The sequence below is a fragment of the Protopterus annectens genome, chromosome 16.part0 (assembly GCF_019279795.1).
Source record: "Protopterus annectens isolate FY-2018-M chromosome 16.part0, PAN1.0, whole genome shotgun sequence".
Lineage (NCBI taxonomy): Eukaryota > Metazoa > Chordata > Ceratodontiformes > Protopteridae > Protopterus > Protopterus annectens.
In genome coordinates, this window is record NC_056750.1 from 561,019,395 (window position 1) to 561,046,645 (window position 27,251).

At 36.1% G+C, this 27,251-nt stretch overlaps 1 protein-coding gene across 2 annotated transcripts in view; it reads left to right on the plus strand.

Annotated features, from left to right (window-relative positions):
• HMCN2 (hemicentin 2) overlaps window positions 1–27,251 on the plus strand; it is a 2,554,053-nt gene that overhangs the window by 2,439,199 nt on the left and 87,603 nt on the right. For both annotated transcript variants that reach the window (XM_044058392.1, XM_044058391.1), the window contains 2 exons: window positions 5,364–5,492; window positions 7,372–7,701. In XM_044058392.1, coding sequence (XP_043914327.1) covers window positions 5,364–5,492; window positions 7,372–7,701 — 459 coding nt within the window. The remainder of the gene's footprint in view (window positions 1–5,363; window positions 5,493–7,371; window positions 7,702–27,251) is intronic.

Here is a 27,251-nt window from a genome sequence, read left to right on the forward strand (position 1 = left end):
GATATTGCTTTACTGGAAAAGCTCACTCAGACTCTGCTATGTACTGCTGAGGGGAACGATTAATTTATTTTTCCTGTATTGCTTTCTTGTAATTTGTGTTGCTTTATTGCCCTCTTCTGTCTTGTATATTGAGATGTATTTTCATTACACAGTATTTTAAATATTAAAAATGTGATAGAAAACAGAATACAATTAAAACTAGGAAAAAGACCATAGCTGTCTCTCTTGTGAGTCACACAGAAATTTCAGTTTTTCCATACCCTTCCACTTTGGTGTTGTGTTTTTAAACTCATCTGTCAGTGTAGCTCTTGGTGGATGAAGGAGCATAGGACATTGATTCCTGACTGTCTCTGAATGGGCAGTGAATGTCTTTGTGGGACCTTCCTGACTGGTCTGGTTGCTATTCAAGACATCTACCAGGAAAAGGCTACAATAAACCTACAGACCTCTGTATAATCTGGGACAAGACAGTTGATCACCAAAGAGCCTGTGGCCTGCTTCACAGCTTGGGACTGTTGCTACTGTTTTTCTTCTAGTGAGAGAAGAAATAAAAAGGGCATTGTATGCAAACAACATGAAGCTGTGGTGAGATCAGCATTAGTAGTAGCCAGGTGATAACCAATTAGGTGAACCCCACTGTTCATCATTCTTAATTATATTTTTCTTTCAGTAAGTGCTGCTTTATTAGCTACTATCTAACCTAAGTTCGGAATATCTCCCTAAATATTTCATCTATAAATCATCAGAGTCTACTTTATCAGTTTCCCCTCGAGTGTTTGGCAGTGTCCCATATAGATGCAGGTACCTTGACTTGACATTTTTTCTGTAAAAGCAGCCTTGGAATTTCACCAATACATAGTTGTATATAGGACAACTACTTTGCAGTAACAATCACTGCTACCAGAGTTGCATACCAGATTATATGCTCACCGTCTAATCAATAAGAAAATGGTCTGTTGCTATGGATATGAACTTTTCCACAATCGCCGTTACCAGCTTAGTGGATAATGGGCATTCTGAGGTAATATAGAAATTCCCAAACAAACTGATAAGTTATGTAAGATATATATTTACACACTATCACTGGAGGCAAAGCTCTCACATAAAAGCACTCCTAATGTCACTCGGGTTATCAACACATGCTGCTCTGTTCTCACACAGTACAAAGCAGACACATAGGCCCACATATGCTGAGGCACTAAATGTGTCCTTCCTAAACCCCAAAGACCTCGTAAAAGAAGTACACATAATAAATGTCCTCAGCAGCCCTGAATGCAGTCTTTTAAAATAACACCCACATCAGCACATACAGTCACATCTCATGGAGCCTCTACTTCTAAGCCTCTAAGGCAAGCCACCACATAATCCAACATTCTGGTCATTGGAGACTCCATTGTTGCACGCAGTGATGTCTTTGTCACCAGGATGAGTAAGGAGAAAATTACAGTCACTTGCTTATTGAGACCAGGATCCCTCACATTAGCACGCACTCAGGTCATTGGACCACAAGTACCAGTATGTGTCATAGTCCATGTGCGTGTAAATTACCTGAGACATACCTCCTTAGACTATATGAATAGTGACATCATGGAGCTCTTGTAATGTGTGTCCCAGGCTGGTATGAACCTAGCACTGAGCAACATTCTATCTTCTCCAGTGATGGTGCCACAAGACAAACAGAAGATGATGGACTTCAATAATTGGCTTAGTTTCTGGTGTCATTCTGAAAGAGTGCAATATTTCTCGGCATGGAAGGAGATGGTAAATAGACCATGCTTCTTTGCCAAAGATGGTCTGCACATTTCCCCTCTATGCTTTTAAATATTGTCCTCCTCCATAGTGTCAAACTGAAAGTACCAGCATAATAAACCAAAACCAAGAAAATCTAAAGGTGTTATTGCTCAATGCTAAGAGTTTAAACAATGGACTCCTCCTTACGAGTTCTCCTCACCCTAAAAAATGCTGGCATCTTTGCAATCACTGAGATGTGGCTTAAAGCTGTGGAGAGCACCCTGGCAGTACAAGGCTATAAGGTCTTCCTCACAGCTACTATGTAGGCAGGGACTAAAGACAGAGGTGTCTCAGTTTACATAAAAAAAAATACATATACCTCAAGGCTGGTCAAACAGTGCAATGCACTTGAGTTTCTCCATGTTCAAATCACCACAGAAAAAATACAATACCACTTCCTTCCATGCTTTAGCTCCCTCTCTATGAACCAGAAAACCCATTACATGTATTTAAGTTTACTGGATGCACTCACCATCCAACCCAGTATCCTATTCATGGGTGATTTTAATTACCCACTATTAACTGAGAATTATTTATGACACCAAATATTCAGGCACATATATTTTTGGATTTTATAAATACAGACTACCTGAAGCAGATTGTCAATATGCTGACCAGAGGCACATACTGGATTTGGATCTCTCTAATTTGGGAGAGTGATGCAGATCCCACCCCCCCACCCACCATGTAATGTTTTCTCTGGTAAGGTCAAACCAAAAATCCAAAAATAGGTCGTCTTTAAAGTAAAAATAAAATCCAAAACCTCAGCTAACATTGGAATGTTCAGAAACTATTCTAAGGCTAACTTCCTACTATTAAGTGATAACCTGGCACAATCTCAACCCCTCCCTAAAACCCAGACAACACTGCTGCCTACACAGAACTGTTCACAAAAAAATATGCAAGCATGTTAATAGCTGCATAGAGGCAGCTGCACCCACCTGGAATAAGCACAGAATTAGCTCAAAAAACAAGCCAACCTGGTGGAATCATAATATCAATAGGTTGTACAATAAAAGTAAGAAAATCATGGAAAAAATCAGGAGATGTAGCACCCAGCAAAATGAAAGCACTCTCTTCAATGTAAACCAACAAATCAGAGGAGAAATAAAGTCTACAAAAGCCACATTTCAGGCAAATTTGACCTCCTAAGCTAACCACAAGGCATCCTTTATCTATGTGTTCAACCTCAGACAATACACAATTTGTTGCAGAGCTTAATGTCAATGGAACCACTTTACCCCTCTTCCCCCCCTCAGCCTCCCCTCAGGAAATAACATTGATTACTAGGGAGCAAGTCATCAATGCTATCTCTAAGGCCAAGATTACTGCATCAGTGGGCACAGACACCATCCCAGGCTACCTTCTAGTTAGCATGAAACATTACCTAACAGGCTGTCTAGAATCACTATTGAACCACAGCCTCCAAACAGACTTCATGCTTCACGAATGACGAAAAGCAGCTGCTGTCCTTCTGCACAAAGGCAGGCCATCTACAGACCCTAGAAAATACACACCCATAAGTCTCACTAGTCTTGTATGCAAAGCTTTGGAAAGAGTTATCATGGAAATGATCAATAATGACACAGGAAACCTCCAGACTCTGGACCCAGTTTGGTTTCGTCAAGGGCAGCTCATGCCCACTCATCCTGGTGGACTTATTTAAGAAGGTCACCAAAGCAATGGATAAGGTCAAAATGCTTTGTACAGCCTACCTTGACCTAGCTAAGACATTTGATCTGATACCCCACACGGGCATTGTTGACAAACTCAGGAAGTTAACATATAAATCCTTATTTTACCAGAGAATAACTAGCTGGCTCAAATTTGGTTAAAATTGATCTGTTTACCTCTACAAAGAGGCCAGTCACATGCAGAGTCCCTCAGGGATCAGTCCTTGGATGCCTCTTTTTTGGCATCTACTTCACTGAAGTCATGAGCAACATCAGTGGCCTCTAACTGAACAAATTTGCATTCAGCTCTCCATCCATGTGAAACAGAGTACCCCCAACCCATTTCAAGAGTAACTTGGACAATTGGATGGGGAACAGAAGATTCATCCCTGGTTTGGCACCTATGTCTTGAAGGGACACAGGCAGCCTGTAAATAGTTCATCTCCCAGGCCTCTGCTTGTAAATTTTTCATCTCCCAAGCCCCTGCTTATACTTATCAAGGGTACCAGAACTTGTCAGAGATTTGAGATGCAAGGCTAGGCTTAAAAAGTCCCCAGTGTTGTTAGCCTAGTACACGGCTATGAACCTATGATACATCATTGATAAATAGGAAAATCATCAGTGGTCCTGTGAGACTCCTATGTTAATAGTACTTTCAGTCAAAAGGCAGGTTCCTAGGTGTACTTGGAATGTTCTTAATTGGAGGTAGCTTTGAGACTATTTTATTGGATTTGGGCCAAAACTGGCTTTGCTAAGTTTTTAAAGGAGCAGGTTATGTACTCTTTAAAATACTCTTGTCATATCAATGAACAAATCTCCTGTTAGTTTTGAATCATTCTTATTTTTGTAAATGATGTCACTGGTAATGCATAATGCCATCATGGTACTGGAAGCATTTCTGAAGCCATGTTGCTTATCATAAAGGAGCCCATATTTTTTATGTGATCCTATAGTTGTTTCTATATAAGTACATATACATATGTGTGTGTATATGGGTGAGTGGATAGACTGTATCCTTTACTACAGGACACAAACCATACAGTTTGTCCATTGCTAGCTCAGTAATATAGAGTGGTGGTCAGTACAGACAGGACACATGGTATTAGTCTGTATTCTAGAAAGGATATGTGGAACACGACCTGCAGTTTTGCATTGCGTATGGCTGTCTCTTAACATAACAGATGCTTGGATGCATGCCATTAGTGTAAAACATGCCAATATTTATTGGTATCTTCTGCCCAATGATGCATCTACCGTCTATGGGTTAGCAGCTTTTGAATTTAAGGAATCATTTGTAGAGCTTAGGGTACTGGGGGTCTCTTGTGCACTTTTGTATTTGTCCACAGTGTTCCTAGAGTTGCTTTTGAACTGCAGCCATTTTGACATCCCATGTAAATCTAGGGCAGTACCTTCTACCTAATGTGTATTGTGATAGAATCCAGCCCTAAGTGTATCGGTACAATCCAGACCTGCATTTTCATGGAGCATTATGATGTATTAAGTGTCCTGCTGTATCACAGTATGACATTAAGTAAGAAAGGACTAAAACTTATGCATGTTACACTATGCGGGACATTGCAGAGAGATAAGCATTCATGTCACAGTCACATTAAACTCACTTTCAGTTATGCATTTACATACCGTAAGTATTAAAATGCTTCCTTCATTTAAGAAGTTGAGCATCTAGAAAGGTAAGAAACCCCACACAAATGCATGTAGTGGTTTTGAACCATTGAGTATTTCATGCTTGTTGTAGTTTGGTCTATGGATGGGTAATAAAGGATGGTATATAAAAAATAGTACAGCAGTAGTTCCTAATAACTTTACTTCTACAAATTTACTAAGATGAACAGAACCTGTTTAATCTAACTGAATGTTTTTTCTCCCCCCCCAACTCAGATGTAGATGAGTGTCAAGATGGCACTCATCTCTGCCGCTACAACCAGAGGTGCGAAAACACAGTTGCAGGATACCACTGCAGCTGTCCACGTGGCTACAGATCACAGGGTCTCGCCCGGCCCTGTCTAGGTAAGAGTACTCTGGATTTTTTTTTTTATATAGTATCTCATGAAACAACATATTACTGTAAGAATAGAGTAATTCATGAAAGCAAAGTAGTTTGTCAGTTTGTCACATTTGAAGTGCACATTACAAGCAAGTTGCATGGTTTACTGTAAATGGAAGCTCATGGAAAGAGGCATTAAGACCCAACTGCATGTACTGAAGAAATCCAGATGCCACTTAAGTCATGCATGTATCTCGACATTATGAACACAACTAAATGGCTTGTAAAGAAGGCTGGACAACAGTATTCATACAGTTAATGTATTAACCATCACCAACTCAGCAATGGTGAACGTGCATTAACAATGACTGGCATGATCTACTCATGATGGTGAAGCTAAGAGTGAGTTACATTCTCCTAGAATTATTGCTAAACCTACCCTTACCATCATTTGTCCAGTGATCACTAGCATTATACAATGGATTAATTTTAAAAAGATGCTAATTACCTTAAATAGGGTCCAATGTTCTACATTTGGACTAGTTGTGCAGAAAAGATTCAGCTGGCATACCTTTGCTATGTACTTCATATGCTCATACACACACACACACACACACACACATATATGTGTGTGTGTGTGTGTGTGTGTGTATGAAGCATTGCAGTTGTCTGGGTATTTGTGTGTGTATGTGATCTTGTTTGAGGGTCAATACCCATCTGTCTGTATGTGTATATTCCATACCTCTCAACCTCTTAGAGCACGAAATCTGAACACAGCCACAAATAATGGGGTAGCAAAGGTCCAAAAATAAGGACACTTTTTTAAATCTTGCTCTTACAAACTTGGAGAGTTGATAGAATAACAGGTTTTTGTATTAACATGTATTTTCCAAAGATATTTAAGTCTAAGAATGAAATGTCTGCCATTATTTTCTGACTTCAGTCCTCAAGGATTTGTCAGTGATTTGCCAAAAAACTACAATTTTATGAGAAACAGACCAAAAATATGAGTCAAAAATCTGGACATTCTGTGAAAATTTGGACATTTGAGAGTTATGGTATATTCGCATGTTTCTGTATGCTTCTGCAACTGTGCTCTGAGAGTGGATAAATGGAACATAATAATGAGCAGTTATTCCATGAAGCTTTACCATGTCTCTGAGTCACGTTATACTGCTGTTGTACTGTTGACCACTGCGGCATTGCCCATGTAACACTTAGCAGTACATTTTCTAAATCCCAGCCAATGTATTGCACAATAATTTTGTGATTGCTAATCTTTCTTTTTATTTTAACACAAAATACATATGCAAGCAACAAAGAGTAGAAAATTCCAAGTCAAATTCTACTTCATTAAAAGTGATGGTCATTAGCAGAAAACAAGAAAAAAAACATTTTTGCAAAAAAAAAAGTATGATTTTCCAATTTACTTTAATCAAATGCTTCTCACAAGAATATTAGACCTTAGCTACAACCGATGCTGTTGTATTGTGAAAAGTAATCATTCTAATAATAGTGTTGTATTTCTTTTAGACTCCATTATTGTTCATGTACATGACTATAAACATCTAACTAGTCGCATTTAATAGCCTTTCAAACACAAAATACCACACATTATCAACATTCTTCCTATACTAGTTTGTAGCAGCAGTATTTTTGCTAGGGTAAACAGCAAAACCAATTTTCTCTTATATTTTGAATAGAAGAGCATTAGACTCTCAGATAAAATGGTAAAGTGAATCTGTGCTGTCAGTAATGTGTTCCATAAAAACTACAATTCACTCCACATTTTGGAAAATGACAGTAAAAATGTTATTTTAGAGCCAACATTTTTTTCAAAACGTATGGATCATTTTTATGTACACAAGAAAATTAAGAAAATGTTTTTATTTTGTGTTTTAGACATAAACGAATGTCAGAAAATTCCCAGTCCTTGTGCCTACCAGTGTCGCAACCTTCCTGGAAGCTACAGGTGTTTGTGTCCACCAGGCCAGATTCTTCTTGGGGATGGCAAGTCTTGTGCAGGTATAGAGAAGCCTGCAGTTAACGTCTCCCATGTTCATGGAGGCTTTCGCCCACAGCTGGTTTCTACACATTTCAGTCAATCAGGGCAGACTCAGACAAATACACTATTAACCTGGCATCCGTTCAGTAAAAATGGAAACATCGTTGGACAAGTCAACAGGCAGCCATGCCCACCAGGATTCATAAGACAGAATAGCATTTGTACCGGTAAGGACTGTTAACTGACGGTTTGCAATGAAAGAGAATGCATAATAAGAAACATCGCCACTATGTTTCAGCCATTTAACATGGTGCCATAGTTAATGTTACGTTTCTATGTAGAAATTAACCTGTTGTGATTTAGTTTGTTGGGACAGTGACTGGATTTCTGCTTGCAGGCCAGTTTAATAACAATTAGAAAATAGATTAGAGCAAAACATACTCGCTGTCACGTATGCGTTTACCTCAGAACTGATTGTCTTTCTATTTTTCATAGCTGTTAAGATATAACTATTTGTGTAGCACTATCATTTACTGTAGCATGCAAGGTAGTGTACCTTATTACATCTTGATACACTGCTTTGCAAACAATTTTAGCAATTAATACTGCATTTAAACTTATCTTATGAAACCTGAAAGTTTAATGTAAAGCCCATTTTATTTTCTTATTTGTGTACATGTTAATAGTCGGAACCAGCCATTACATGGCTACTGTTTGCCCCCAAAGGTGTTTGGTGTTGATCAATGATGTCCTTCCCAAACATATTATTTGATATATTAACCCATTTAAAAGTGTGTGTGTGTGTGTGTGTGTGTGTGTGTGTGTGTGTGTGTGTGTGTGTGTGTGTGTGTGTGTGTGTGTGCGTGTGCACGTGTGTGGTTGTAGGTCAGTGTTTGAATGATACATTTCAAATTTTGATTGTTTTACACAGATTGTCGCATTGACTTACTTCTTTGATTTTCCTGTAATGCAAGACGATCTTTGAGGAGTCTGTTATAAGAAATAAGGATAGAGGAGGCATATTTGTTTGCACGGGGATACTGGAAACTCCATTTTGCTGTTAAAATACCACATCATATGTCTGTTTTCATGTAGAACAGCATTCATACAAGTATGGTGTAACTATGTCCTGTGCCCATTGTGAGGTACCTACCAATTACAAATAAGTTCTTGTTAAACATTTTTTTTTAAAAGTCCTTTGAGATTTTCTACAGAAGCATTCCCTAGTATGTCTGCAATTCACTACTTTGGATTATACAGCCAGTCCTAATGGACAAGGTTGAATTTGTTGAAACATTGACCAGTAAACAATAAAACTGCATCCAGCATTACAACTTATCCGTTGACCTTGTGTTATTCTTTTATCTGCCCAGGAGCACTTGCAGTTCACCTTTAACATGTCTGATCCATCAAAAGTGTTGTGCAAACGTTTTACTTCTATAATTGTTGGCAGACGTCAGTGTTTAGATAACATGATGTTCACAAGATTTTGTTTCTTTGCTTTAAATAAAGGCAGGTTTTCAGTTTGTTCAGGGTGCTCACATGTTGTCCGTCATTCTGATCAAAGTGCACGAGGCAGATGCTTTGCTGTGTTCTGTTCCTAATATATCTGTTACAGTTAAATAACATTGCAAAAGGACTGAGTGTTCACAGTGACGGAACAAAACAAGGTTAAATAAACATTTATGTAATTCACATTAATAAAAAAATGAGAAAAGCCCAGTAAGGTGAAAGCAGGGAAAGTTACAGGAAAAACAGATACATTCAGGAATTGTCAGAACAGACTGAGGAAACTGATCAGTGGATACTTTTTAAATAAAATGCAACAAAAATGGGTAAAAGTAGGCAGCTGAAATAATAAAAGCCTTTACTAATGAAAAATCTACTGCCAATCATTAGCGGACCGAAGTTCCGCTGTGGCGACCCCTTACCGGGAAAAAGCCTAAAGACAAACAACAACTAATGAAAATATATCAAAGTTGGTTAGGAAGTCAAAATCGTCCAGTACTACAGAGACATATTCCAATATTTATGAAAGGGAAAGGAAAGGGTGCTGATGATAGTGAGAGGAAAGAAAAGGAGTAGGTATTCTCTTTCAATATTCATGAAAAATGATTGGCAACAGCTAGCCAAAACAAGAGAAATATTACTGGCAGAAAGTGATGAGAGCAGATGTTGATGGCTGGTAAAACAATGGGGCATGATGGGTTTAATCTCACACCTATAATAAAGAGTCAAGCTTAGAACATGTAGCATTCCTGGCCACTTCCCTTATCAGACTACTAAAACATGGAGAGGGAGGTACAATTCCACTACAGTAACTATTTTAATTAATTGTCTCGTTACTGCAAGTGCTGACTGAATGAGCAAAAGTGTAGACTTACAGCTCTCTCAGAATTAGTATATGTATCTCAAGAGTATTCCCTTTTCTCTCAGGTATGGTGATCTAGGAGGTTTATACATATATATATATACACACACACACACACACACACACACACACACATATATATATATATATATATATATATATATATGGGTCTACTTCAGAACATTGAAATCTCATAACACTGAAATTCATAACACTGAACCATAACATCGAAAATTCAAAACACTGAAAACCCAAAACAGTGCAACTTCAGAACATTGAAACTTAGCTTCATAACATTGAAAACTACATAGCGCATGTAAATAAGATCTCCTCCACCTATAACAGCACCTAACTAGCAAACACACTTTCTACTACATTTCTGTAAGGGGGAAAGCCCCCCCTGCACCCTCCATGTGGCTCTGCCCCCCACACCCACCATAAATTAAATATACCAACTCAAAGATCACACTACAGTGGAAAAAAGTTAATTTCCTAATCTCAGTGTTGTCATCAGGTTAGGAAATTAACTTTTTTCTACTGTAGTGCGATCTTAGAGTTGATATATTTAACCTGTTTCTACTGTAGTGCAATCTTGGAGTTGTTATATTTAATTTATAAGGGGGTGTGGGGTGCAGGGGGGGGCTTTGTTTTCCTGCAGAAATGTAGTAGAAAGTGTTTGTTAGGTGGTGTTGTAGGTGGAGGGGATCTTATTTATTTGTGCAATGTAGTTTTCAATGTTACGAAACACACTTTCAATGTTCTGAGTTTTCAGTGTTTTTAATTTTCGATGTTACGGTCTCAGTTTTATAAAATTTAATGTAATGAAATTTCAATGTTATGAAGTAGACCCGTATATATTAAACGCTGAAGGCCACAGTATTGAACATCTGGTCTTTCACCCCTGCAGAACCTATATTAGCACTAGTTCCTGGGCTAAAACTGGTAGGGAGATTCTGTATTCAACATTTTTAGACATTGTGGTTTTCAACCTTTTGGTCTATTGATACTTTGGGCTCGTGATTGAGTTTCAAGATTGTCAGCTTCAAGATTGTCATAGTAAGTCTTCATGTGTGAGGGTGAAGTCCCCATATGGGGGTGGTACAGGGGAAGCTTGTTCCCATGCAAAAAAAGCAACTTGAAATGTAAACAGGAATTTTCAGCATTCACTGCTTTCCTATCTTTCTCTAGTTTTTTCTTTTTTTTTTCCTTTTTCTTTTGAGTCTCATATTTGTAAGGTTTAGAAGTTCAGTAGGGAGCCTTTCACATCACAGATGTTGAAGCAGTAAAGAAGCAAAAATATAGATTAGTTAGCTTTTTCCATTGTGTTTAAAAGGTTGATGGAATCTAAAAAAAAAAAAAAAAGGAATGGCTGAGAATATAAATGGAGTAGTTGGTAGAGTGCAGGAAGTCCATGTCATGTGAAGTTAATATGTTTCTTTCTATGAATCACTGAAGGAAATGAAAAGAGAAAGAGGGAGAAAGAGACTGTGGAAGTATCTTGTATAGAGGAATTTGTTAAGCCGTCATAAAAAACATTCATTAATATGCAAGTTAACTAATACTGGAATGGATTCCAGAAAAGTACAATGTTAAAAACTGTGTGAACAACAGGGCACACAAAATGTAATATCAAAATTCATTCATTGTGAAGAAATTGGAGTCCTAAGTGACATATTATTGCTTCTGCTATGTGATAGTAAAACCATACCTACAAGAGTAGCTCCACCAATGTGCTTGGCTTGACTGACCCATTCAATGGCCTTGCAGATTAGCCTTGTCAGGTTAATGAGACTGTTGTTTCCTAGGTCCGTGGTGGGCTACTCTTGTGAAGTGGAATTACTGCTGCTGTGTGCCATACCTTGGAGACCATGCCACTGGCTAAGCTCAGGTTAAATAGCTGTAGGAGTGGCTCTGCTAGCAAATATTTAGTGCTGTCCAGCAGATAGCCATGTATGTTATCAGGTCTCACAGAGGATTTTTTTTTTAAAAGTAACTTTAGTATGTTCTTGTGAAGGATAGTACCAGTACAAAATGTTGGCTACCTGTTGTAGAGCAGGTCCCCCTATAGGCTCTCCAAACCCAGTGGAGTAGCTACTTCACCCTGGGATCAACAAGTGAAAACAAAAGGAAAAGCCATTTTGCTCAAAGTAATCCACTGCTGTATTCCTGTAGGTATTTTGCAGGCAGACAGCTATCCAGAGTAGAATGTACACCTTCTCAGAAATCAGACAATAAAAACATGAATCATTCCTTCTTTGAGCTTTAACTTTTCCAGTTTATTCAAAATAATGAGTACCTTCATCTATCAGACTTCATCAGATACAGTGTTTCTTCCTGAAAAACCATTACAATTCTAGTTTAAACAACTCAAAACAACTGGGTATGATGGAAAACAGCCCTTATGATTGAAGATAAGGCTGTGGTTCCTGATTGGCTTATAGTTCAGCCAGCTGGTTGGATGACACAGTAGGTCAAGTCCCTAATTAGAATAAGAGTTGTGAATTGGCTAATGCTCAGGCCAGCTGATTTGGAGGGAGGCCAAGACCCTAATCAGAATATGAGTCATTGACCTCTATCTCCTTGTTTAGAAAATAGATTCATTTGCAATATTGTTATAAAATTAAAAGAAAGTTTCCAGTTTTAAAAATCTTTTTTTAACGTTTAAAGTTCATGAAATTAGTATTGTTTCATTCTTTGATGTCAGCGAAAAGTGTTCTTCGCAGCACCTGCAGTGTGCCTAGTAATGATTCCTTCTGCAATTTGTATGGAGTTACATGTATTGGTAGCATGTCTAAATACAATTGTAGATTCTTTTTTTAGAAGACCTATTACTCCTACTACTATTGGAACTATCTAGGTATCTTTCTTCCCCATTGCTTTTGTTTCTACCAAATCCTGATATTTTATGACTTTGTGTCTCTCTGTGCGTAAGACACGGTAGCCACTGGCTGTGGTGATTTCAGTGCTGCTTTTCTTTTCTTTTCTTAGACCATGATATACAATTTTCTAGCATCTGTCTTTTGAATTGTTGGTAATGGATGACTCCATGTGATGTAGACTTCATCATTTTCTATGATGCTTTGTGGCTCATAGTGGTTAGTACAATGTGGTTGGTTTGATTTATCTGTAAAACATTCCAAATCTATTGTTGAGCATCAGTGTAAGGACAGAGGGTTAAAATCCTTTGAAATATGTGGGCTTTATATAGTTGTCTCCAGGGTAAAATTTGCACTGAATTTGTTAGCTAATATATTTGTAGTTTCCACTGGATCCAAATAGGTGGTGCCATTCTAAGTAAGTTCACTGCAGTACCGGGCATTAGTTCTTAATTTCCTTATATAAGTAATGAAGGGTTTCTAATTATCCTTAGTTTCTGATGCTAATCTAAGTTCATGGGAATGAATCATCTTCCTAATTGTATTTTCAGTACTTTCAATAATTTTTTGATGTTGACTTGATTTATAGGTCTTCAGTTTTGTTGTATATTCTTAGAAGCTTTTTGCTTTTGTTGTATTGTTTATTTATGCATGCAGACCACCAGGTTGGTTTGCTCATGAACTTTCCAGTTTTTTTTGGTTCTCCTAGGAATTATCATGTTAATACTTTTATCTTTACTCTTATAACCACTAGCTATGTCAGTCTTTGGGGGAGGGTTGCAGCTACATTTTTGAGACGTCATCAGGGAATTTCAAGAGGTTAGTACATTTGAATTCTTAAACAAATTTCCAAAAGACTGCAAGTCTTGGTAACAACTGTTCGTGCATAAGCGGAACAATGCCAAAAAAAAACTCTTTCTTTACTTTAAAAAACTGATTTAATCCACATAACGCCAACCTGAACACACAAAATTCTCACTGAACAATGGACAAAACAAACGCTGAATGCAGTTTGCTCCAATACCAACAGTTTGGTCTCTTCTTGAACTGCAAGAGAAACATTTAATGCATATATATAAACTTTATATAAAACATAAAAATAAAACATAACAAAAGCTTAATACATAAATATAAAAAAATTAACATTCACAATTCATTACAAATTTTATTATTTACATACATTATATTATGAATTCATTATTGCAACTCATCATAAACATCATAAGGGGTCTAAATAAAATTTAAAATGTACATAAATCAACTAATCGATAATATTTGTGTAATAAAATATAATAATCTAATAATATAAATTCATAACATAACATTATTCATACTTATTAATAATAAATTCATGTATATTACCTATGGAAACTATGGAAACAACTGAGCTTTCCTTAAATGCCTAATTAATAATGCTCAATCAAATTGAAATAAAAAATCAAAAAAAAAAAAAAAAAAAAAATCAGAAAAAATAAACCAAAAATAACCTATAATATTAAAAAAATAAATTATTAAAAATTATAAAAAAATTATAGAATATACAGATATATATACATATATAATAAGTAATATATATATATATATACATATATATAAATGTATATCTAAATATATATAAAAATAAATAAAATAAAAAATATAAAAATATGTATATTTCCCATAATAAAAATATTCCCATAATAAAATGTGAAAAAAATGATAAAATGTAAAATGTATATGATAAAATGTAAAAAAAAAAAAAATATGTATAAATATAAAAATATATAAAATAATAAAAAAAATATATAAAATGTATAAAAAATGTAAAAAAAAAAAAAAAATTAAAGTGTAAAAATGTAAAAAAAAATAATGAAAATACTAAGGTAACCAATATGGTGTCACAAATGTACACTAAACGAATAAAACAAGCTGGTATATCTAATGGAAAAAATTAAATAAATGATTGCATTCTAGGTGAGGAGGTATTAATTGAAATGCTGTCATTTAATAATGGTGGTGTAGTAGTTATTATAATAATATTATTTTCGCTTATAGGGACTTTTTTTTTATTTTTTTTTTTTTTTTTTGATTTTATTGTCAATTTTTTTTAATTGATCGATTTCATTTTTATACAATTTTTAAGGACATTATTGAGTCAAAGCTCAGTTGTTTCCATAGGTAATATGAATTTATTTATGAATGTATTTATTATAGTAATGTTATTATTTATTGTATGTATTTATATTATTATATCAATGATTATTATGATTTGGTTTACACATTGCAATAATGAATTCATATTATAATTATGCCTTATGTTGTTTATTTAGATGTTTATTTATGTATTGTATTAGTAAAGTATGTTTAAATAACATTATTATGTGTATTTTAGTTTAATGTGCCTTTTGTATGTATTTTGTTTTTTAGTTTTGTACCTTATAAGTTTATATATAAAAATTGAATCATTCTATATGCAGTTCTGAATTTGACCAAACTGTATTGGTTGTCTAAACTGCATTCACACCAAATTGCTTGTTCAAGTTTTAATTCAGTGTGTTTTTTGTTATTTGTTCCGTGATATTTCAGCAGTTTCGGATTGTTACATTTGAATTCTGAGATATTTACATCTTATGGCTTGGGGATTTTAAAGAAGGTTGCCATTTTGTGGTCAGACTTAACTGGGGAAGGGAATATATAGGCTATATTTGTAAGGACCAGGTAAAGAATGTTTTGTCCTTTGCTAAGTTCTTTAACTATTTGGTCCAGGGAGTTCTTATTTACGATATAAAAAAATTTTAGGCATAACCTACATATGACGTATATGTTTGCCAGTTTTTCAAAGCACAGATAGTCTCACAGGATGATGGAGTTCCTGTATATATGAAGTTCATCCTGTATATTTAGGAATCAAATACGGTTTTCAGGGGGCATTGGGGAGGTTCTGTAACATGTTGTGGTTTGTAGCTCATTAAGATTGGTTTGTGTTTTTTCAGTTGCCATTTTCTTGAACATTTGTCAGCTCACTTTTGGACAAACATGCTTTGAGATCAGCACTTAGTGGGGAAAGGCAAGTTCTCCTCCCCACTATTGTGCAGTCTTAGAGTTGGTATATATAAGTAGTGTGGGTATGGGAGTTTGTCCCAGTGCAAAAAAAGTTTTCCTTTTTGTATTTAAAATCAGTGTTAGTTCAATTATTTTTTTTTTTTTGATGTTTTGGTGTTTTTAGTTTGACCTAATGAACTAGATTTTATATATGGATGGTTGTGTGTCTATCTGAATGGGCTGTGTTAGCCCCTTTTCAACATAGGCCTGGGGTCTCAGATTTAGTTTACAAGCATTAAAGATCATAGCAGAGAGTCAGAAAGATGAGCACTCAATTATACTTGATAATAGTAGATCTTTATATACTAGACCCTATATACTTAATGGTAGTGAATCTTTCTGTAGGCTTAGTTTATGTATTTAATAAAGTATGAACCCATAAATAGGTCTACCTTTATGAGGAGCATCATAAATCTAGGAGGAAGAAGGCTAAAATTGAGGCCCAAAATCCTAACCCTGCCTAAATCATAGGATTTGAGAGGTATGCCTAGGGAGAAAAGCATCATTTGCAAAATAGGCAATTTTGTACAACAGACAAAAAAATAAAGCTTAGAGATACTATGTGGACATACAGTATCTTAAACGCAGCTATAATAGACAAAATCTACAATCATGAAATGTACAGTTTCTGTGTAAGAATACATGATAAACTGGCATACGCGTTGAGGTTTAAAATGTCAGTTTACAATTTCACATTTCTGGGTAGGAGAATATGAGCTATGAAGTGTGGAAAATACGAGTAGAAAGCAGAGAGGAGGTGAGGAATATTCAGATAACATTTTTTGTTTGTTTTAGTATAAATAATCATACTTAGTTTGCCATTGTGTGCAGAGAGTTAATGCAAATCACAGTGATACCAGAACCATATATATTAAAAGGAAAACTTTTGTTAACTCGAATAAGCTGGTATGGTGTGTAGAATTGCATAATTTGGGCTACTGTGATTTATGCATAATTTTGTCAGGTTTTTCAACAAGTAAAATCAATGGCCAAATTTGTGACATAAATGAGTAAGTAAAACATCAATTTCTCTACCATAGTACACTATTGTGCAATTTGTTGGTGTGTATCAGACCTCTGACGAATGTGTTCTTGAGTGATTGGCATTCCTTGTCATGCTGGTCACACTGACTGATGGGGACATTCATTGAGTATCGAACACTTCATCTAAAACAAATGTGTTACTCCATCATTTGTCAGTAACTGAGGAGATGCATTTTCTTAGGGAGACACTAAAAAGATAAAGTTCAAAGTACTGAATATCATTTGTGTAACAATTTAACACTAATTTAGTTGATCTTTACAAGTTAAAGTATAACTGCTAGAAATTTCATTCCTATACCTCTGTATATTATCTCTAAGGCCAGAAATGTATGTTCTTTGAAAGGATCACAGCAATTTAAAATGCTCTTCATACTAAAATACTTGGAAAGTAAAAACACTCGTACCTCAAGTCAGCTATTTGTTTTCTAACCTGTTTACCTTGGTGGAGTTCTGATGGCAGCAAGCTGAGCATTTTAGACTAGAAGTCCCTATCCATTGTATTCAACTTATCCTGTGTGATCCCCAGGCATCCAGAGAGAAATATTCCTTCCAATGTTAATTAAAAAGAAGGGACAGAAACAAGGTGGTGGCACATCTAATTTTCATGACAGAAATAGGATGCCTAAAAGCCTTGATAGACTGGATTCTTTTGATGTTAAGACTGATGATGGGCCACACACAGACTGTGGGGAACCACACTGGGGTATTTTAACTAGTGAGTCCAGTGAAGCAACTGAACTGTCTTTGTCTTCTTCCCCTTTGTTTTTTTACAACAGCAACAGAAACAAAAACCCTGCCTCCAAATCAAGAGGCTTTTACAGTAGTGACCAAAAAGAAAGGGAAAAACAAAGGATGTTATCTAATGACTGCCACATTTTCAATATAAGTAACACAGTTTTTTCTGATGTTGAAATAAGGTTGTCAGGAAAAGGTTTTTCCTTTCTCCCAGCCAGCAATGCTTTTATAGTTAACCCTTGATTGATTTTAAATTATTTGTAAGGAAGTTTAATCTTAAATATATCTTAAATGATGTTGATATTAAGAATGTATTTAAAAGAACTAGTAACTACAATCCTACATTATGTCACACATTAAATGTTTTTTCCTTCTATCTGTGAGAATGATATCAACAATTTGTTATATCATAGGGCACATAATAAGGTCAATAAATATTGTAATTTAAATGAAGCTGACATTGCAGCTTTAAAGAAATTAGGTAGTTATACTGATCTGAGATATATGAAGGCAGATAAGGGCAAGGTATTGTTGTTATGGACAATACCAAATATAACAAAGCCATTTACAGTTTACTGTCAGATGTTAACAGTTACCAAAAGTGTCAAAAAAATTTGTAAGAAATAGCTATAAGAATATAGATTTAATTCTTTTTGACTTATTACATCAAGGGTATAACTTTAGACCTTTTTGAAATTTTGATGGTAGAGGAGCGTCAGTTAGGTTGTTTATTCGGAATACCAAAAATACACAAATATTTAGAAACCTCCGTTTAGGCCCATAGTATCTGCACCCTTCAATAAAACTTTTAAAATATCAGCATGTCTGGATCAAGTATTAAATCCTTTAGTACAAAAAAGTAAATACTACCTAAAAGATTCCTGGATGTTTTTGAATGAAGTCCAACATTTCCAGTTTATAGGGAATGAGACCATTATGTGCACCATAGATATTAGTTCCCTGTATACTTCTACTGATCAAGAGGAAGGTATAGAATTTGTTAGATTATTTTTTGAGCAAATATTGTAAAAATTGTGGACTTGATGCGTTTATAATCTGGCAATTACTAGATTTAGTATTGGAAAATAATTTATTTACTTTTGATAAGATAGATTAACAAAAAAGTGGTGTTGCGATTGGAGCCCAAGTGGCTCTAGTGTTCGCCAACTTGGTTCTCTGTTGGTGGGAAAGGGAATACCTAGCAAAGATTCCTTCATTTAGCCATGTCAATTTTTATAAAGATATGTTGATTATTTATTTTTTATTTGGTCAGGTGACAGAGATGTATTATATGAAATTTTAGATCAAGTGAATGATAGTGAGTTGGTTCACTTTCACATTGAGTGAAATTGGAACATCAGTCCACTTTTTGGATGTCATTAAGTTAGATATTGAAAAAAGACAGCTTGTGAGCAATATTTTTAGAAAAAGCACAGTCACTAATAATTGCTTACATTTTGATAGTTTCCATCATCCCTTTATGAAATTAAATGTTTTTTCATGGGCAGGTCTTTAGGTTAAGCCACCTAATCAGTGATGAGGGGGTCTTCATAATGGGGACTGATAAGGTCATTAGATTGTTTGAGGAGAGAGGTTATCCTCCTGACAAACTGAAGTTTATTGCAGACAATGTTAAGAAACTGAGAAATTAAAGATTTTCTCCTATTATTAAAGTAGGTTTTTGTGGTAGGAAACATGAAGCTGAAAGAGGGTTTACCTGTTCTTTCCCAGTTCCTTTAAGTGTTGAAAGTACCAGTATCAGGCGGATCTTTACTGATAACTGGAAACTTTTATTAGGGGATCAAAAACTGGTCAAGGTTGTTGGATATAAGCCCAGTTTTATATATAAAAAGACTAGATATTTAAAACAATTCTTTGAAAATTCATTTGGTTCAAAGCAAGTTGCACCTATAAACAAAACAAAATAGGCACCTTTCCATGCAATGGGTGTGCAAATTGTAGATTCATCTATTCAGTTAACAGTTTTTATTTTGAACATATAAAGTATCTGTTTGTTGCTAAAGACAGATACACTTGTCAAACCCGAGGGTTTAGTTTATGCTGCTGTTTGTTCTATGTGTAGATGCTTCTATATTGGAAAAACCATACACAGGTTTACAGACAGGATTAGGGAACACGCTATGGCTATAAAAAAGAGAGATAGTACTAATGCCTTAGCCAGGGATTCTTTAAATTGTGTAGATTTTAAGAAATTTCAATTCATCATCTTAGAAAAAGTTAACGGTGCTAGATTTGTTCACACTTCAAATGCATATTTAGAATATTTAGAACTAAAGTGGCAAAGATTTTTTAAAGCAGATATTTTGCCTGGTATCAACGAGAAAATATCTATCAAATGTTTTCTAAAGTTTTAAAATATTTAAAGTAGATACACATTGTTTATATTATGTTTTATATTATCATTGTTTTAAATGTATTATTTTATAAAAACTAAAGTTGTATATCTTTAAAATGCGGCAAACTGTTTAATATTCATTCGATTTTTTTGCATTTTGGCTTGTGATTGGTGGGTTTGTAATTTAATTGATTAGTTAGACATATAAGTGAGTAGTTGGTTGATTTTAGTTTCTGAAGAAGTTCTGTAGATTAAATGAACGAAAGTGCTTAAACCATTTGCTTGTGTCTGGTGCTGTTTTTGTTTTATATTCCTTCCAATGTGTCAAGGTCTGCCCCGGGGACTACAAGGCATAGGCTTTGTCTGACATACCACCCAAAGGGGGTATCCCATGGTGCAGCCTCAGTAAATGGTCAGACCACCTTAGCTGAAACAGCTTGACCTGGAGTAGCACTGGCTCTACTCTAACAAAATTCTAAATTAATATAATCCTCACTTTTTTCAATGAAAGAAAACTCAGCTACCCTGCAAAGGAACCTTAATTCCTTTGCAGGTGTCCATGATCCCATTCTCTCAGTCAATAACCAAAGGTCATTAAGGATGAGGATAGAGACCACTGGATCAGCAGAAAGCTTTATCTTAGTATCCGGCTCGTGGTAAGAATCCCAATGCCCTGGTATGTCTTTTCTACCTTAACTCATAATCAAGGTCCTCACATATTTAAACACCTCCAGCTGCAGTGGATGTTTCTCCATCCCATGCAAAGATCAAGCTAGCCCTTTCAGAGAAACACCTAATAACTCTTATTTGGAGGTGCTCACTTTCAGCCCAATCTCCACAGCAGTGAACCATTCCACCACATGCAAGAGCTCAGTCACATGAGGCTAATTGCATCATCTACAAACAACAAAGGATAAAGCCTTCATCTACTCAAACTAGATGTCCTTTAAACTTCACTTCAGCTGCAGCTTGATTTCAAGTCCATATGCATCATGGGCAGTACCAAAGACAAGAAGCACCTTTACATGAATTTTACATCCACCTTGAATGTGCCTGATTTAATGACGACCATAATGTGGATGTAACTTTTGCTTCTGAAGTACAGGGGTCCAAGTGCTATGCAGCACTGGCTATGGGACCCTATACTGTTAGAACACCTCCCACAAGACATTCTGGAATATGTAATCGTATGCCTTCTTCAACTCAGCCAAACATATGTTTACAAGTATTCAGAAACTCCCATGACCTCTCCAATATTTGTGCAAGAAGAAAGAGTTGAGCCACTGTTGCAAGGCCAAGACTGAATCCACATTGTCCCTATGACTAACAAACTAGACTATCAGATGAAGTCTCCTTTCCAGCACCCCAGCATAAGCTGTCCCAGAAGGGTTGAGGAGTGTGATTCTTCTATAAGTGGGGCACACTGTATTGTGTCTACTTTTAAAAGTAGAGACTGCCATCCCACTTGGTCAGCCCAGAGGTACTTTCCCCAGCTTCCATCCAACGTTGAAAATGTGCATTGACTACAGCACCCCAACAATGTCTAGCACTTTCCACATTTGTGGATGGAGCTTGTCCTCCTCCTCCTCTGAAACAATCTTGTTTCAGTGGAATTGCTGCATTGACCTCTGCCACAGACAATAGTCTCCTGCCAAGTGCATCCTGCACCCCCCACCAGATTCACGAGTTCCTTTAAAGTACTCCTTTCATCTCCTGACATCGTTTCCACTTAAGATAAACATTTCATCTGACTTGCAGAGAACAGCCTGGAGAATGTCCTATCCATTCACTTGAATCTCCAGATGGTTTGCCAGAACCTGCTTGTATCTGTCTGAAAGTTACTCTCCATGATCTTGACAACCTCCTCACACCCTGAGACTTTTGCTTCATTAATTGTCACAACAGCACCACCACAGCTGCTATCTTGGCCAGTTGTTTCATGTGAGTCAGATGCACACACACTACTTTCTCACCATGCTCCTAGTATTGTTTGAAAGGCTTCTTTCTTTAACTTCCACCAGTGAGTCCAAAGCTTGCTGAGTTAACAAGCATCAACTACATTTGAGCCCTAGTTGTTTGGTGCCATCTCCACTACTGAGGTCTTGAACATGGTGTTTTTTGCCTCTAGGTTCCCAGCCTTTTCATATTTATATGAGTACCTTTTCTGGAGGATGGAGTTGAACTCATCATACACAGCATCTATTAAATTTTCTCAGGATACCTGCACTTATAGATTGAGTTTTTGAGCTCTGCACAGCTGCTGCTCTGACATCTGATGCAGCTTATCACCAAATGTGGATAATTTGGCAGATCAGCACCTTTCTTGACTTGAATATATTCCTAGGTCTGGTAACATAACTACAAAGTTAGTTATACATCCTTGGTTATAGTTCTCTGAAACTAATGGTCTTACCAGCAAGCTTGTGTTTAAACATGTTGTTTGTTATGCACATTTTATAACTAGATAAGAACAGTAACAATTTCCCATGCTAGTTCTGATTGGGAAAGGTATTCCTCCTAGTGACCTCCATCCAAGTATTTTCATAATTTCCCCATGAGTAATGAGGACTCCCAGTATAACTGCAGTCAGAAAATGGGACTTACAGAGCCACTCCGCAACATATAGAGATAAAGCCTGATTACATCTCAGATGACCTGAGACTGAATAACTGCTTAGGCGCCTGTAGAAGATAGCAGGCTGAGGGTGGTAGTGCATGGCCACTGCCAGCTCACTCATTCTGGAGAAAAGGAAGGAATGCAGTTCTGACTTACAGCGTGGTGAGATCCAGTAAGAGCAATGGATATCTGTTCCATGAAGCTAGAGTCTATCAAGCCCTTGATGCAATGTGGAAGACACACTGTGAGCCATGGAGAATTCAGCTTGCATTACTATGCTTCCTGTAAGGGGGTACCTGTAGCAGAACACAGAAAAAGTTGCCACAGTGGAGGGGACAGCTCTGTCAATGAAAAGGGTAGACCACCCCACAGGACAAGCATTCTGGCCCAGTTGCTACTATCTGCCTCTTGCCATGATTATATGAGCTCATGGAGGATTCCCAGGCAGAAACAAATGGGTTGTTGGACTCCTGCAACATCCAGAAACTCTCTGCTCCCATAATGATAGAACAAATGTTTCAGTTATGCCCAGGTAGAGGAGCCATTGTGTTTGGTTATGCAGGGAAAGGGTGTATAAAAACAAAAAAGTGGTACTTACTCAGGGTAGTTATCAGGTGCATGTATTTATTTATTTATCTTTCTTTACCAGGAAGATCTGACTGGGCACTACCCATTTTCTGGAGAGGCCAGGGAGAAAAGCTGCATTTGTTTACATTGCATTATACTTCGTTCCAGTTAAACACAAAATAGTTACATTTCTATTTACATTTATACACATACAATAGTTACACATGCAGTAATTACATTTATACATTCAAAGATTTTACAGAGGTAGAAGTTACTGAAGAGAAAGCCCACATGAAGTTTAGTGTGTTGTATAGGAAGCAGGTATGTATAAAAATTCTTAACCTCGTAATGAGCATGTGCAGGACCAGGATTTAAGATGTTGGTTAAGCAGTGATTTAAAACTGATGAGTTTGTCAGAGTATTATTTGTGTGGGGATACTATTCCAGAGTTTAGCAACATATTGTAAGTAGAGTGCATCTCCTGCAATATTATTTGACCTATTTGTGAGTAGTAAAAATTTGTTATTAGAATAGAGCTTCTTTGCTGGGCAGTAGGGCAGTAATATGTTTTTTTAGTGCAGGGCGTTTTTCTGGTTGATGGTTGTTTGCTATAGTTGTGAATATGTTAGATAGTTGTGCAGTTCAAGATAGTTATAATTGCTTTAAGGTATGGAAATGGTGGGTCCTATGAAGGAGATGGGTGGCAAATTTAGCTATTTTATTATAGGAGGAGGAGGCAAGTTTCTTTCTTTGAGTATTGTTTACGTTTGTTAGGATAGACGTGGCATATAAGAGAATTGGCAGTAAGAAGGTAATGACTAGGGTTTTTCTTCCAGTAATTGTAAGGAATCCATCGATCCTGTAAAGGGAACATAGTTTCTGGTGTGTAGATTTAATGGTGTGGAGTATAGGCTGGTCATATTTGAGATTGTTATCTGTAACAACACCTAGAAGTTTGGTGTGAGTTACAGTTTCAGTGGCAGTATTATTTGCTGACTTTATGGTAAAAGATTGCTTTTGATTTTAACAGTTTTTTTTAGGTAAGAAGCATTAACTTGGTTCTCTTTGGGTTGAATAGGAGGTTTGATTCTATGGAACCAGGTTTCTACAGAGGAGAAACATTTTTGGATAATGTCTTGGAGCTTATTTATTATTGATGCTGCACATACTAATGTTGACTCATCTGTGTACTGAACTAATCTACCGTGGTGAGTGGAGGTGTGAAGGTTATTAATAAATATATTAAATAGGCCAGGATCTAGGATAGAGTCCTGAGGGATAATAATAGTAACTGGTTGAAAGGATGAGTAGGCTTGTTGACTTCTAGATGGGTAACTAAGTAACCATGAGAAGGAGTTTTGTGAAAGTCCAGCTGAGTAGAGTAGAATGAGTAGCTGCTGGTGTGAGACATTATCAAATGCTTTGACAAGCCTAAGAACATGGAGACAAGCAGACCATTGTTTCTGTATTAGTTTATTATATTGGTAAAGTGCAGAGCAGTAGTGGTGCTGTGCTGGGGCCTAAATCCATGTTGAGTTTCTGAGTTCAGGTTATTTGAGGTTAGGTATTGCAGCTGTTGTATATGGTTACATTTCTTTAATAGTTTGGAGAAGGGGAAGAATTGCTGTTGGTCTATAGATATTAAACTATGTAGGTGCGCCACCTTTGTGTAGTCATATGATGTAGGATTTTTTCTACAGTGATGGAACTTATCTTTATGCCATGGACCTATTAATTAATATGGACTCAGGGAAGGCTATGACTTCTGTGGCCATTTTTAGGTAGTCTGATGGTAGTTGGTCTGCAGCTATGGATGTAGTTTTTAGTTTAAGGAGTAACTTCATTATGAGTGAGGTAGATACTGGACTAAATTGTAAAGCTTTGGGTGTTTTTTTGACAGGAGTAGAGAGGGGGGCATATGTCTTACTATCTAAGATAATATTGATTGTATAAAGTAGGAATTAAACTGTGTGGGGATAAAATCGGCTGTACTGTCTGTTTTTGCAGAGGGAGTGGTGATCTTGCCAGGGTGGAGTAGTTTATTTAGTGATGATCAAAATTGTTTTGGGTTGTTTTGATCTTGTAGGTGGGTTTAGTATGTTTGCTTTTCTTGTCTGACATGGAGTTTTGAAAGGTTTCTAAAATGTCTAAATTGCTGGAAGGCATTTTGAGTTCTATTTTTAAACATTTTTTCCAGTCTGTTATCCCTCTTTAGTATCATTTTTTTTTCTTTTGTTAGCCATGGAGTTGGTTTGGACTTTACTCTTCTATTATGTATTGGTGCTAGATTATTTATGGGTTGTAAGAATATGTTATTAAAGTGTTCTGCAGCAGTATCTAGTGGCATTGTTCCAAGTACATTCCTGTTACATTCTTTTAGTGCTTCATTGAAAATATTTTTTGCTGAAATTGGTTGCATTTCATATTTGTAAAGCAAAATAAATCCACGACCTGGAAGGTGGCTCTGGAAATCCAGAAATAAAAAAGGCAGAAAAAATGCTAGTATTCCTTCTTCCGCTGAAGCAGAAAATAAAAGGCTTCAAGTTGAATGAAAATTACTTGCTTTAATAAAACGATCAAACCAACAATCTCATCAAGCGCTTTCGCTCAGCCTGGTGCTGAGCTTTTTCAAGATAAAATCATTTCAGAATAACAACTCTTTATATACATACTGAGAATGTAGTCAATTATTCAATTAATAGGGAAGAGGGTCAATTTAACTCTTCAATTCCCTTGTTTACACAAAACATACTTGTAACCAACTTTTGCTAAGCACAACCTGCTACAGTATTGAAAAATATATAAATGTAAAACCAATGCAATAATCAATTGTTGATATGCGCATAGATTACCATAAAATATACATTATTAAAAACAATATTCAAAAGCCAATGCTGTGTACTTATTTATATATTTAATATTCTACCCTACCATAACACATTAATAATGGAATGAATACAATGGTACCTCGGCTAATGAATTTGTAGCTTATAAAATCTGTTGGTAATTTCATAGTGTGAAACACTCTAAAAAATGTTTGAATGCAATATATATAACAAAGTGTAATTTCTGTAAATTGATCCTAAAAACACTAAAAAATCAAAATCAAAATTTTGCCTTCCTTAGCTTCAAGACGCTACTAATATTGCAAGCATCATTGAGTCCTGGCCGCCTTCCCGCATCTAATCTCAACTGCCATGTTAATTCTTTATATTCTAAAAAGGACCCCCAGTCACCACCCCTCTCATCCATTTTTACCTGTTCTAAAATAATAAATTTAATCTCCATATTGGGACAAAAAAGGGAATGTCTATAAAAAGCATTAGTTTCTTTTTTCCTAATTATGTCATACTGATGTTCATAGATGCGCCTTCTAAGGGTTCTCTCAGTCTTTCCTATGTAGAAACTTTTGCATCTTGTACATAAACCCAAATAGACAATAAATTTAGCATTACAATTATAATAGCCCCTTGGTTGACATAGGAATTTTCTTGATGGTAAATATAATCTGCGCCCATTGAATATAGGTGGGCATTGTTTGCACATTCCGCACTTGTATGTGCCCTCTTTTTGTTCCCACTACATACCATTGGTTTAGTCTGGTTCATTTCTAACATTTCTTTTATATTAGTACCCCTACGTCTAATGAATCTTGGAAACTCTGGGATCATACTACCCAACCTGTCATCCAGCCTTAAAATTGGCCAATATTTCTTTACACTATTTTTCACAACATCATGGTCAATACCAAAGGTGTGGATGTATCCTTTTTGTTCCAAATTCTGCAAGCTGCTGCCTACTTGGCATGTTGGTGTACCCGTAGTATCCAGCAGAGGTGGATATTTTATTCTCCTATTGCTAATAATTTCTGCTGCTAATTCCTCAATCAAAAGGCTTGGATACCCTCTTTCAAGGAATCTTTCTTTTAAGAAATTAATTTCTTCCATGAACATTTGTGTTGTGTTGCACATTCTAGAGGCACGGATGAATTGCCCCTTAACTATTCCTCATTTTTGATATTCAGGATGGTTACTTTGAAAGTGTAAAAAAGCATTCGAATAAGTGGGCTTCCTAAACACCCTGGAATTAAACCTATTGTTGACATTGTCCTTAACCAAATGCACATCCAAA